Source organism: Cannabis sativa, chromosome X, assembly GCF_029168945.1.
Source record: "Cannabis sativa cultivar Pink pepper isolate KNU-18-1 chromosome X, ASM2916894v1, whole genome shotgun sequence".
Classification (NCBI taxonomy): Eukaryota; Viridiplantae; Streptophyta; class Magnoliopsida; order Rosales; family Cannabaceae; genus Cannabis; species Cannabis sativa.
In genome coordinates this window covers 22,156,462-22,170,602 of record NC_083610.1, presented here as the reverse complement: position 1 = coordinate 22,170,602, position 14,141 = coordinate 22,156,462, and the positions used below count along the sequence as shown (strand labels likewise).

The following is a 14,141-nucleotide window of genomic DNA, read 5'->3' as shown; positions in this document are numbered from 1 at the left end:
AAGAAAAAAGAAAAAGTAAAAGGTAGGCATCCAAGACAAGAACCAAAGATAAAGCAATCCATTTTCCCATTACGAAAAAATCAAACCTTTCTTTTTCTTTTTTTTCTACTTAAAAATACCAAATCCACCTTAGTGTTTTCAGATTGGACTAATTCTTTCATTTTTCATAATAATAATAATATCTTTTTTCTTAAATAATAATAATAAAAAAGGAATCAAATCCCATTACCATAATAATAATATTGTACAGTGAAAATTAAACTAACCCACTAATTAATTTAAAAAAAAAAAAAAAATTCTCCTTCGAGACAGAGCTGAGTTCTGGCCGAGTCACCAGCTCGAGTTGTACTCTACTTTTACTTTACTTTTTTTTTTTTACTATACTGCTCTAATAAAAACAAAGATTCCTCCTTTCTTGAAAATCGAAACGCCCAATGACTTTGTCGTAAAACGACGTCGTTACTCTCTTCTTCTTCTTGTTCTTCTTCTTTTTTTTTTTTTTTTTTTTAAGATGATTCTAAGATGAGATTTGAGGTTTCTGCAACTGAAAGTGAGTGATTATGTTCACCTTCGTATGTAACAACAAGCATTGATGGATCATCAAGAGCTCTCTCTACATGTTTACGAGCTGGACAACCTCGTACACTGCTACACTTGTAATATCCCCTGTTTATCATATAAAAATCTAATCTTTAATCGCTAAAATAGATAAACAACTCAAAATCTCAACTGGGTATTTATAAATATATATATACCTTGGGTGTGGAGATCCTTTAATGGGTTTTTGACCGTACTTTCTCCAAGAGTAATCGTCTGGTGGAATATCCGCCATTTTCAAACTTATAGCTGGAACTCTCACAACTCTCTTCAACCTTAGTTTTCTGTTTCAACAAACAAAAATCAATATATATATATTTATGAAAGAGAAGCTATATATATTATTAAAGTTGAGATTTTTACCTTTTCTTGGAGCAATGGCATCGGCCGGAGGAACCACTGGTACATTTACCGGAACCCAAATTCTCAGAGCTACACTTTCTCTTAAGAGAAGAAGTCGAAATGGGTGGTTTTCCAACTGAAGAGATCTGAGAAAGATTAGTAATCTGAAAACCAGGCGAAGAAGACGAAGGCTTATTATGATTATGGCTATGGTGATGATGATGATGATGATGATGATGTGATTTAGTATCGGAATCGCCAGTAACAGAAGACAAAAACGACGTCGTTGTAGTATTAGAAAAATTAATAGTTGTTGTTGTTGTAGAAGTGTTTTCCTTTTTAGTAATGGGTAAAACGACAGCGTTTTGATCTGGTGGTGGGATCTGTTGAATCGGAGTAGCGTAATAAACTCTAGAAGGTTCAGTATTATTGTTATTATGCTGAGGTGGCAATGGAGCTCGTCTGAATCGGGCGTGACCGGTTCGAGTCCGACCCAGAAGAGAAATAACTCGCCTGAATTTGGAGACTGCCACGTCAGCAACAGCTTGACAATCCATACCAATTTCCATTGAAGAAGAAGAAGAAGAATGATGATTTTTAATAGTGTTGTGAAATTGGGGTGTTTTGGATTGGGATTGGGATAGTAATAAGATGAGTTTTTCAACACTTTCTAAACCAGCAGCTGCTTCTTTAACAGCAGCTGATTCTTCAAGTTTAGATGAGAAATTGTTGTTGTTTTTCTTTTCATTTCTATAGCCCATGAAATCAACTGCCATTTTTGCATTAACCTGAAAGAAAGAAAGGTTTGGAAAAAGAAGAAAAAAAAGTGTTATGAGATGAAGAAAGAGAGAGAAAGGAGGGAGAGAGGGGTTGTGTTGTGTTGTGTTTTGATATAAAGAAAAGAAAAAGAGGAAAGAGAGTTTGTTTGTGTTTTTGGGTTTGGTTTGGTCAAAGGGTAATGAAAAATCACTTTGGTTTGGGTGTCATTTTGGCCCACTTTCGGTGACATACCTGTCACGCTAACACTTGCCGTCAAGTATAGGTACCAATCAGATCCAACCACATCACTAATTAACATTATAAATTAGGCTAATTAAGATTTTTATCCCTTAACTTTTTTTGCCGTTAAAAATTTCCCTTGAACTATCGAGATTGTTAGATTTAAAGACTTTTGTTTGATTTTATTCAATTTTACTATTTCAGTTGTGACAATCGGTAAGTCCGTGATCGTAAGGAAACAGGGTAGGCTGTGCGATCCCACCTTGCCCTTTGGGGAAGGTCAAGTGGGATGATTCCCAAGAGCTTGTGTAGGTATGGGACTACACGAGTTGAAGAGGAAACTTAAATGGATTGATTGGTACTACTTTTATGTTAACGAGGTGCGTCTTGTTTTTCGGTATGTCTCGAAAGAACTCCATAGTTAAGCGTGCTTGGCCTGGGGCAATTTCAGGATGGGTGACCTCCTGGGAAGTTTTCCCAGGAAGCGTGTGAGTGAGGACAAAACACGCTGGAAACACTCGTGTTGGTCTGTAGGGTCAGTCGTCAATCCAGGAAGCAGCCAGAGTGGCGTACTCGTGTATAAGAGTCATTAGTCCGTGGGTGTAAGGGCCCAATGGAGGTTTGAAGCGGGGACGTTACAAATGGTATCAGAGCCTTGACCTTGCCGGAAGTGTGGTCGACGAGGACGCCGGACCCCGTAAGGGGGGTGATTGTGACAATCAATAGTCCCGTGATCCGTAAGGGGAAACACCGGGTAAGCTGTGCAATCCCCACTACTACAGAATAGATATTTAGCAACACTTAATTAGTAACACTTCAAAAAAGAGTGTTGCAATTTTTTTTATTTTAAGAATTAGAAACAGTTGTAAAAAAAGTGTTGTTAAAAATTTATTCTAAATAAATAAATATTTTATAAATTTAACATAAGACAACACTTTCTATAATGCGTTGTCTTAGTTCAAAAATAAATAAGTACAAAACTATTTATATATATATATATATAAATATATATTTTGTTTTGAGTATTGTTTCAACTGCCGGCCTCATATAATTTTAAAACTTTAATTTGAAAGTATTAATAAGAATTCATGTCACACGTTCTAAACATAATAAACTTACCACTTATTTAATAACTTCTCTCATTTAGTTATTATCTGAATAATTCATACTTCTTCTCTCTCAAGTCTTCATGATAAATTTGATATTATGTTTTCGTTCTTGATAATTTAGCAAATAATTACTACATTATTTTGATATATCTCAAAGTTTACTCAGGTAATTGTTAATATTGTACTTTTTTGTATATAATTCTTTAATAATTTCTTTGTTTAGTATTTATTCTTTCAAATTGTTTACCTTGCATCCATTTTTCTTTCATTTGATATTTTAGTCTTCGTCTTTTGTTGAAATGATTTTTTTCTTTCTCATATGCATTGAATATCGATTATATACTATATACATGTATGAACATCTTAATAAATTAAGTCTATTAACCACTTGGGGCTAGCTCAAGTGGCCATAGTTGGGTGTGTGAGTGTTGGAGGTCCTGGGTTCGAGTCCCAGGTAAGACATGATGTAATATATAAACGCTTGAATCAAAAAAAAAATAATAAATTAAGTCTATGTTATTCTTATGCAGATTTTTTTTTGTAGTCAATCGGTACCACATCCACAAATACAGAGCTCTGATTAACAGAACAATTCAAGCTTTGGGAATCACATCAACTACTTTTTATTTTTATTTAAGCCTTAACTTGTAATTAGATATATATACAATAAGCTAAAATTATTGTACTTCTAAAAATTACTATATGTAATCACATTTTGTTGTACTTATTTTTGTACAATTTATTATGCAATAAAGATATATAATAATCATGTGTGCCTTTCATTATTAGGAATTTGCTCTGTTAGTTTAAATTTTATAAATGCAGTACAAAGTTTATTTTGTTACATTTTTAAAATTAGAAAAAAAAATACGCACAAAATTTTATATACATAAAAAAAAAGATTCAAATAATATTTATTTTTTCTTCATATTCCATAATATAAAAATATATTTAAGAATATATATATAAATAATTTATTAATGGTAACACTTATAATAAAAGTGTTGTATAATGTTTATTTTTTATAAAAATTAAAAATTGCAATAGGCAACACTTTGCAAGTGTTGCTTTAGAACCCTATCTTTTGGCAACAGTTTAGGAGGCAACACTTTTATAAGTGTTGCCTTTTAAAGTTTTTTAGTTTAAAAAAAGTGTTGCAAAAGGTGTTTTTTCTAGTAGTGCCCACACCGCTTGGGGAAGTCGAGTGGGATGATTCTGAGACTGTGTAGGAATGAGACTACACAGTTGAAGAGAGTTTAAATGGATTGATTGGTACTACCTATGTCAACAAGGTGCATCTTGTTTTTCGGTAGCCCATCTCGAAAGAACTCCACAGTTAAGCGTGCTTGGCCTGGGGCAATTTCAGGATGGGTGACCTCCTAGAAAGTTTTCCTAGGAAGCGTGTGAGTGAGGACAAAACACGCTGGAAACACTCGTGTTGGTCTGTAGGGTCAGTCGTCAATCTAGAAAGCAGCCAGAGTGGCGTACTCGTGTATAAGAGCCATTAGTCCGTGGGTGTAAGGGCCCAATGGAGGTTTGAAGCGGGGACGTTACATCAGTGATTGTTTATGTACTAAACCATGTTCCCCAAACTTTGATATCTACCTAATCGTGCTGCTCGTACTTTGACATATATCAAATCATGTCTCCTAAACTTTCATCTATGTTATAATTTTTTACTAAAATTAAACAAAAGTCCTTAAATCTAAGAATCTTAATAGTTCAGGGGGCATTTTTAACGACCTTAAAAATTTAGGGGACATGATTTGGTACATGTCAAAGTTTGGGGAATAAAAATTCTAATTAAACTATAAATAATTAAGGTGACATTTGGTTTAATAGAACATAACTGTTATGATTATGGAAATGTAAAAGTATTTCGAACTATGCTCCTTAAACACGTTTATTAGTTAAAATAAGGAGTGAAAATTTAAAAAAATAAATTTTAATTATACAAAAATGACTCTCTATAATAGAGATATTAGAGAATGAATAGAAAGCTCTTTATTTTCTTACTTAACATTTTTATTTAATTTATATTTAAAAAATTCAAATTATATGATATTATTAAAATAATTAAATATTAATTAAAATATGGAGCAAAATTGGAACAACTACAGTAAAAATGACTTTCTATTTAATTTCTTTAGCTATTTTTAAGAATAGTAATAGGAATTAATTATAATGTTTATTTTGATATTGAAATAAATATCAGAGTAAGTGATAAATTTACAAAATTATCTCCACTTTATTTTTTAAAATTTATATAACAAAGAGAGTATTAAAGTTATTTTAGTTTTACTTTATTTAGTCTTTGTAATGTAATTCTTATTACATAGGTTTTTCAGTTTATTGGAGGTTCATTTATATGATGCCATCATCACTACATTGTAATTCTATTACATTATTTTTAAAAGTAAATCAAACATTGTAATGGTAATTGTGTTTTCATTATGATTACCATTACAACAAACTAAACATTACCTAAGAGTATTGATATTAGGTATTTTAAGGTGTCCAACACTAGACTGATCATGACGCGTTGTGAATGGTTAACACCACTATCAGGTAGCACCTTATAATTAGTTAGCGAGTTTGTATAATCTTTATTAAAATAAAATAACTAGGACCTAATATTAAATTGTACTAATAAAGATATTACACTTCATAAAAATGCTAGACATCATAGTGACGTTATGTATAGTAAAAATATCTAAATCGTTAGGTTTTAAATAATTAAGATTGTACTAATAAAGATTTTTCAAAGACTTTTAAACAAATTTTCAAATAAGTGCAAAAGTAACTATGTATAGTGAAAATATCTAAATCGTTACGTTTTAAATAATTAAATACCTAATTTTTTTTTGGTATAGTAAAATTATGTAAGTAGTAACAATTGAAGCCTCTAAATACTCAAATCAAGTGTCTTAAATGTAAAAGATACATGATAAATATATTTAATTGAATTATTTAAATTGCAATGATTCAATTAATTTTACAAAATATTTATAGAATACTTTTCATTGTTTTAGATATATTTTATTAATTTTTTGAGGCTTAATTTTATTTTTTTATAGAAATATGTGTATATATTAATATTATGTGTTTGAAATGAATAAAATATATTAAAATTTGAAAGAAAAAAAAAATTGTGATCTATAAGAGCTAAATTAAAATTCTATCGAGTAATTGAGCCAAAGAGCCGCTTGACGAGCTAAAAGAGCCGTTTGTAATATAGAGAATTGGTTTTGAAATGAAACCTTATACACCTTACTATACACTTTCATATATTTTACTAATTTTAAAGAAATAAATGTATAGTGTAGTATAAACATTTGAGAAAACACTTGGGGCTAGCTCAAGTGGCCATAGGTGAGTGTGTGAGTGTTGGAGGTCCTAGGTTCGAGTCCCAGGTAAAACATGTTGTAATATGTAAACGCTTAAATCAAAAAAAGTATAAACATTTGAGGTAAAATATAAAAAGTAAAATTTTAGTGATATATTTTGAAAAATAAATAAAAATAAAAATGACTAATAATTAAGTACTTAAATATTTAATAAGTCTTTTGACTTTTGCCAATATTACAAAATAAAATAATTGTAGTTGAAGGTGCTCTAAGAACTATAGTGAACATAAACAAAAATCTCATTAATAATAATACAAAACAAATGTTTAATTCGTATTATTATAATTATTATTTTGTTAAAGTACGAAAAAAAAAAGGTCATACTATCAAATAAATAAATATATTTTTTTAAAAAAAAAATAATAAATAACTATTTTGTTTAAAAAAAAATAAACAACTATTAATTAAAAAGAAATAAATAAAAAGAGTGATAGGTAGGATTGGACACGGGTGGATTTATTAGGTCAAACCAGCTACTCAGACCGTCCGATCTATGACTAAGACTCCTTATTATTCATTTAGAGAGAGAGAAAGAGTTGGTGCCAGCTCAGCATCTCAATGTTGACTTTTTTTTTTCAATTTCTTTTTAATTTTTATTATTAATAGGAGTAAAAATTTATAGGTATTTCCACAAAATACTCCTAAAATGTAAGTATTGATGTATTTTTATTTGTTTTGGTATGAATTTATATATGTTATGGTTGTTTAAGATATTTTATAAAATTTTGAGAAATTCTTAATAATTTATAATTTAGAAAATAATGTTTAAATAATTTATTTTGTACATAAAATAAAAAGTCATGCATGTAAGAAACAGTTTAAATTGTATTTTTAGTGTGTTAAATTTTTTTAAAGTTCTCAAAATTTTATAATATGTCTTAAATAATTATAATGTAGATAATCATAAAAAAAATTAAACTAAAAAAATCCCTCGTGTGACAAAATAAATGAGAATACATCGATGCATTATAAAATTTTCTAAATCCATGCTATTATTAATTAAATTCATTTGAGTCTTTCTACATTGTATCTCTCTCTTGCCCCACTAGTACTATTATTTCCTATTTTGACTTTTTATAATAATTCATTAAAATTATTTAAGCTATCTTCATTACTTGATAAATTCAATATCTAGATTAAAAACTTAAAATCATTAGTTTGCAAAAATATTTGACGGGTCACCAAAACAAAATAAATAAATATGAGGTGTATATACATGCGTTTTTTTTTTAAAAAAAAAATATAAGAAAATTTAACGATGCACTTTTTTTAAAAGAATATATCGATGCACCTTTATCTAATTTGATATTTAAGAGAACTTTTTAGTCTAATTTTTTATAGTTGTGTATGTTGTCGTTATTTAAGATATCTTGTAAAATTTTAAAATATTTGGAGAAATTCAACATGCCAAAAATAAAATTCATGCATACTATTTTTATTTTGTATGTGTGTGAAATAGATTGTTTGAACATTACTTTAAATATTCTAAACTATTCCAAATTTTTTAAAATTTTACAGGATATAACGTACACCTAAAATTCTTTCGAATAACGAAATAGATAAGAATCATCAGTAAATCTTTTTTAGGAATGTGCATTATAAAAGCACCTAAAAATAAATACCTAAATAGTTTTGACTTTATTAAAAAAAATAATAATAAAGTTTTGACTTAGATTATTAAAGCAAAATAAAGAATAATAATTAAGCATGATGATTACGAAATCTCAACCCCATTTATGTTTGGATTTTGTAGCATTATTATTCTTATTTCATTGAGATCCAAATTAGCCATTGGATCTAACAAATTTTAATGCAATTTTACGTAATCCATTTTTCTATTTTTATTAAACAAAAAATAATAAGTCAAACGTTACAAAACGCAATTTCATAATTTTTTTTAACAATAAAATGCAAAATTTTCACTAGTGGTTTTTTTTTTTGGTAATAAAATTTATTTTATTCTTCAATCTTCATCATCACCTTCCTAATTGTTATATATATAATTCGTTAATGCGTGTTGTAAGCATATTCTTTATATAATATAATAATATATATACACACATCATTTAGTTATTATAATATTAGTGTAATTATAAAATTATAAATAAATTTATTATTAGAGTAGTAGATTATTCTATTTAGTTCTTTTTTTAACATAGCATTGTAATGTAAGTTTATGTCTATAAATATCCTGTAAAGTGTTAATATTATATGAACATCTCCATTTATAAAGCTAAAAAGTGGATCAATGACAGAAGTGGTATATCTGTAATCACACAAAGATAGAAATGGTATTTCTGCTTCCTATGCTTATCTAGAGAAGACATTAGATAAGTGAGGTTAACTTTAATATATAAAGATTTTTTTTAAACAAAAATAAATAAAAAAAAATTATTAATATTCTCCCAAGATAGGTTTGTTAGAGATATGTGGCTAAGATGATTTTTTTAATTTAAAAAGAGATTATTAATATTTAAAAGATTGTTTAATTTTTTGGGTTTAATTATTGGGTTTATTTATTAACGGGAGATCAAACCTAATCGTTAAATTTAACAGAATATTCTTTTATTTTTATTTTTAAGTATATTCTGTTAAACCAAGAAATGCCGTTAGATAGACACTTTTAATATATAAAGATATCTTATTACCCCACTAAAATAAATAAATTATTGTATAAAAATATCAAGTCGACATAATATATTTTTTTAAAAGAAAATAAAAATTACCATATTAATTTTGATTTTCCTAATAATATTATTAATAGCTTATTTTACTTAAATGATAAGCAAAATAAATATATTATTATTAGTTATATAATTGACTTTTGGAGTCCCGTGATATGATTGTGGATTGCACGTATATATTTCTCGATCATACTCATAATTAATGTCATATATATATAACAGTTATTTTAAAAGAAATATATATGTATAACAATTTTGATATATATTAAAAACAAAAAAAAAATATAACAAATATTTCCACTTAATTTAATATTTTTACAAAAAAAAAATATATATATGTGCACTGATGCAATCCTTAACTAATTATATTTCGACATCTATAAGAATTTTTTAATCTAAATTTTTTTAAAGTCGTGTACGTTATATTTATTAAGACATCTTATAAAATTTTGAAAAATTCAGAATAATTTACCATATAAAAATCAATGTTCAAACCGTCTATTTCATACGTGTATAAAATAAAAAAAATCATTCGTGCAAAAGAGTCTCTTTTAACCTTTTTTTCGACTGTTAAATTTTTCTGAATTACTTAAAAATTTATCGGGACGTCTTAATTAATTACAATGCATACGGCTATAAAAAAAAAATTGGACTAAATATTTTTTTTAATTAACAAAACAGATAAATGTGCATCAGTACACCTATTTCATAGTGAATTGTAGAATTTTCTTAAATTATAAATATATACATATTTTTTGCAACAAATGATAGTTTTTTGAAATATTTGTTGTAAAAGTATGTTTGGTACACTTTTCTACGTTTATTCTTACAGTTAAATCCATACATATGAATAAAAAAATATGGTGAAAATACCAATTTTAATAAGAAAATTTGTGAAGAAATTATCTAATTAAAAATTTATTTGACCATCCCCAATGGTGGTGCACTTTACTCAAAAAACTAAAATTAATTATAAAATTATGTAATTTAAGTGTTCATAAATTATTTGTATTTTGTCTAGGCTTAAATGTTTTACAAAATTAAGTTGTGCCCCATAATATAAGATTCCTAAATAATACTTTTCGAAATTTAATTTTTACAATAATATGATCTTTTTATCATATTATAATTTTATCGTGAACGAGTAACACGATAGATTGATCGTACATAATTGACAAATGAATGTAATACCTTTGGGTACCATATTTTAATTTAATTAATGATTAAAAAATTAAAATTATAAAATATATATTATTATAATAAAATATTTATTCTATTATATTCATTAACGTAAAAATAGTGAAGGATATTTAATTTGTATTTATATATTTATCAATTGCCATTTATAACTTCACTTATTTCACATAAAATTAAATAAAATGTGATAAAAAGATTATATTACTATAGAAGTTATATTTGGAAAGATACTGTTATGAAATTATATACTACAAGGTGTAAAACTTGATAATATAAAAAATTTAAAGGATAAAAATACTAATTTTTCTATTTAGTAATAAAGAATTGCATTATTAGGTTTTTTTTCCTACGATTTAAATATATACACATGATTTAAATATATACACATGCATAGTTTACGTACGTCTCTCTCTAAATATATATTATATATATACATACTTAATTATTATACTATAATTTCATATTAGTTTTGAATGAATTTACATGAATTTTTTTAGTAGATTCTTTATTTATTTTGGCACACATTATAATTTTTAGTTTTTTTTTTTAATTTTTTTATAAATGTATACGTTATAACTATTTAACATTAAATATAAATTTTTCAAAAAATTCTGAATAGTTTTCAATACTGAAAATAAACTTTAAACAATTACCTACTCGTATAAAAAAAAATTAGTTGTGCATGCAACAAAATATTTAAATTTTATTTTCGACAATATAAATTACTTAAAATTTTTAAAAAATTTATAGGTAGTAATAAATAAATAAATATAACATATATAATTATGAAAAAAATTAAATTAAAAGACTCTTTTGTATGCCAAAATAATTAGGAGATTTACCAAAACATCTCGTAATTAAACTTACTTTTTACCAAAGTATAATGATTAAAGAATGTTACTTTTTTGGACATCATATATGTAGATAAAATTGTTTGATTGTGTGAATTAATTGTTACTATATATTTGGCAACTATTATATAAATTAAAAATAAAAAAAAGATATAACTAATGAAGAATAAGTCAAATTCTACAGAGAACATACAGAGAAATTAAGGAGAAAATTATGCTCAAAATTCACATATTATCTTAGCTACCTTATCCAGAAATCATTGACTATTGTTGACTATTTATAACATCAAAATATATAAATAAATAAATGTATACTAATTAATTTTTATTTATTAATTACTAGTGTGTTCTACTGTGTTCATCATCAAACTTCAAATAATTCATGCCTAACCTTTGAATTTAATTATAAGAAAAGATTAATGTGTTTAATTATGTTGAAACCCTATACTGCAATACCCATTACAAAAATCTTATAGATATATATGTCATCATGATCAATTTTAGTTTCCTAATTTAATTATATGGTCAAAAATTACACCCATGAAAATCATGATTTTGATGCTTAATTTGTTATAAAAAAAAGTACTTGAAATGATGTGTAAAATATTTACTTTTATTATAGCTAGGTGGAATTAATCATAGTTAATTAGTTAAAGGACCAAATTGAGAAATGATATTATACTTTCGTACATATTATCATTATAATATTAGAGAAAACATTTTTATGTATATAAATAATATTAGCTAGTGAAACAATAATTTTGATACATTTTTTCTTAAAAAAATAATTGATATAAAACAGAATAGTAGAGACAAAAACAGAATGATAATTAATTTGGAGGATTTTACTATAAAAAAAAAAATCAATTTATGTCACAAATCGTATAATATTGTCGCCAATATTGAAAAAAAATATATATATAAAATTTTTTAATTAATTTACTTAAATATTTAGGAGACTATTCTATGGTTGCATTAAAAGTGTAACTTAAATTTTGTAATGACATGCTATAAAAGGTTTGTAACACATGTAAAAATTCTATTTTTAATAAACTCAAATTAATTATATATTTAAAATAAATTATTTTTTTAAATTACAATATTTAATAAGATATTTTTTACAATAAATGTTATAAATATTTTTTTTTATAAATTAAGAAAATAAATTTTTTCATTAATCACAACAAAGAGAATTGGCGACCTCTTAATAAACTAAACATTTTAAGTAAATAATGCTGATCATTTGTGTTCATCTTTCTTTTAACAACATTGACCAATCTAAAAAACAACACTTTTTTTTTTATCTCAGCAACTATTGAATTGGCTGACCTCGATCGAGCACCCTTCAAACACACACTAATTTTGATTTTTCCAAATCTGATCATACACTGTTGCAGCCAACAGTACAGTTACTTATAGCAGCCGGCAAATTTTTCCTGGTGTTGCAGATCCAAAATTTCCATAATCATTTATCTTAATCATATATAAATTTGGTTTAGTCTAACTATTATTCACCTTATTTGGATTAAATAATGACCCATCTTTCTTGATTGAGATATTTTCCATTGATTACGAACTACACCCTAGTTGACAATATAACTTATGTTGCAAAAGTAATTTTTTTTGTTTCCAAACCATTTCATTTCGAGCCTTCCAAACCGCCTAAACCAACTCGAAAGTACTCCAAAACAGTACTTATAATCCTCACACTAATACTCAACCTAGCTACTCCAACAAAGGCAAATGAAATAGTCACTAAACAATAAAGATTAGTAGTTTCTGCTTTCCATAATAGACAGGACACAAAATTATCAATTGGGACATTTGTAATTCACTTTTAAATTAGTGTAATTAATTAACTAAAAATAATCATCAAATTTTATTATTCAAATGTCCTTATTAAATAAGTGTGAATTTTTCTTTCTATTTTTTTTTTTTGTATATAATAATAGCCATTCTATATAATATGATACGAAATTGCAAGGAAATGTCTAAGAAAAATAAATCCATGGAACCCAAACAAAGTTGTAATATCATATGGTACTTGTTTTTGTCTTTTAGTGCAATTATTATTATTATTTATTATCTATAAAAATCAACTATATATAATAATTATATATTTTGCCTTAGTCTCCTCGTGACTCCTCATTTCAAGATATGATTTTAGTTTTTTTCTTCGAAACCATATTTAAATTATGAGTTTTATTATTGGAGTATAAAATTGAAGAAAATATTAAGCTACCACCAATAAAATAATTCTCTTAAATTATATGTCTAAGTCTATAGTTGCCCATGTAGCTTCCTATAGTCCTTCTAGCTATATATATATAATTATATTTACATATATATATTTTCAATATGACAATATTACATGTTGAAATAATAAGCTTTCACGAGTTAAAAAAATAAAATTGTTATTCCTTAGATTTTATATAATAATAAAAAATAAAATGAATACGTGTAACGTGAGACACAAGAACGTGTTACGTACCTTAAAAACTAATTTTAAATTCTATATAGATGTTTTTTTTTTCTTTTAATTATTATTATTTTAATTTTAGTGAAAGTGACTAGCAATATATATATTAATACTCGTAATTTGTCCTTATTACCAATCAAGAGTCCACTATTATTTTTTTGGTCTTGAAAATTCTTTATCATTGACTGTAATGTTGTTATATAGAAGACTATAATAAAATTAACTAATTAATAATTAATTAAATAATTAAAACGTATTTTAGGGTGAAATAAAGTCAAAATTAGGCAACCAACTTAAGCACGCTTCTTACTTTTGTTTTGTCTTTCTCCAATTCCATCGCTAATTATATGAGTCAATTTCTTCATCAATATTCTCTTTTTTTAATTCTCTCCCAAAATTAATATTCACTCTATATTTATATTTATACACTACAAGGTAGTGGGGCCGGGCTCTCTTGCCTATGCTCATTTTTCTTT

General features: G+C 25.9%; 1 protein-coding gene across 1 annotated transcript; it reads right to left on the bottom strand.

Annotated features, from left to right (window-relative positions):
• Positions 1-38: 38 nt before the first annotated feature.
• On the bottom strand, positions 39-1,912 carry LOC115702722 (probable WRKY transcription factor 15). Its single transcript, XM_030630151.2, has 3 exons — positions 961-1,912; positions 756-881; positions 39-666 (listed from the first exon to the last, which is right to left on the bottom strand). The coding sequence occupies exons 1-3, from the start codon at positions 1,713-1,715 to the stop codon at positions 507-509; spliced, it is 1,041 nt and encodes a 346-aa protein (XP_030486011.2). The 5' UTR covers positions 1,716-1,912; the 3' UTR covers positions 39-506.
• Between the last annotated feature and the right edge of the window lie 12,229 nt (positions 1,913-14,141).

Excerpts from the sequence above, each read along its gene's own strand:
- LOC115702722 (XM_030630151.2), bottom strand. The coding sequence starts at position 1,715 with ATGGCAGTTGATTTCATGGGCTATAGAAATGAAAAGAAAAACAACAAC. Across the intron at positions 882-960 it reads TGCCATTGCTCCAAGAAAAG|AAAACTAAGGTTGAAGAGAG; the intron begins GTAAAAATCTCA and ends TTGTTGAAACAG. Across the intron at positions 667-755 it reads AAAGGATCTCCACACCCAAG|GGGATATTACAAGTGTAGCA; the intron begins GTATATATATAT and ends TATGATAAACAG.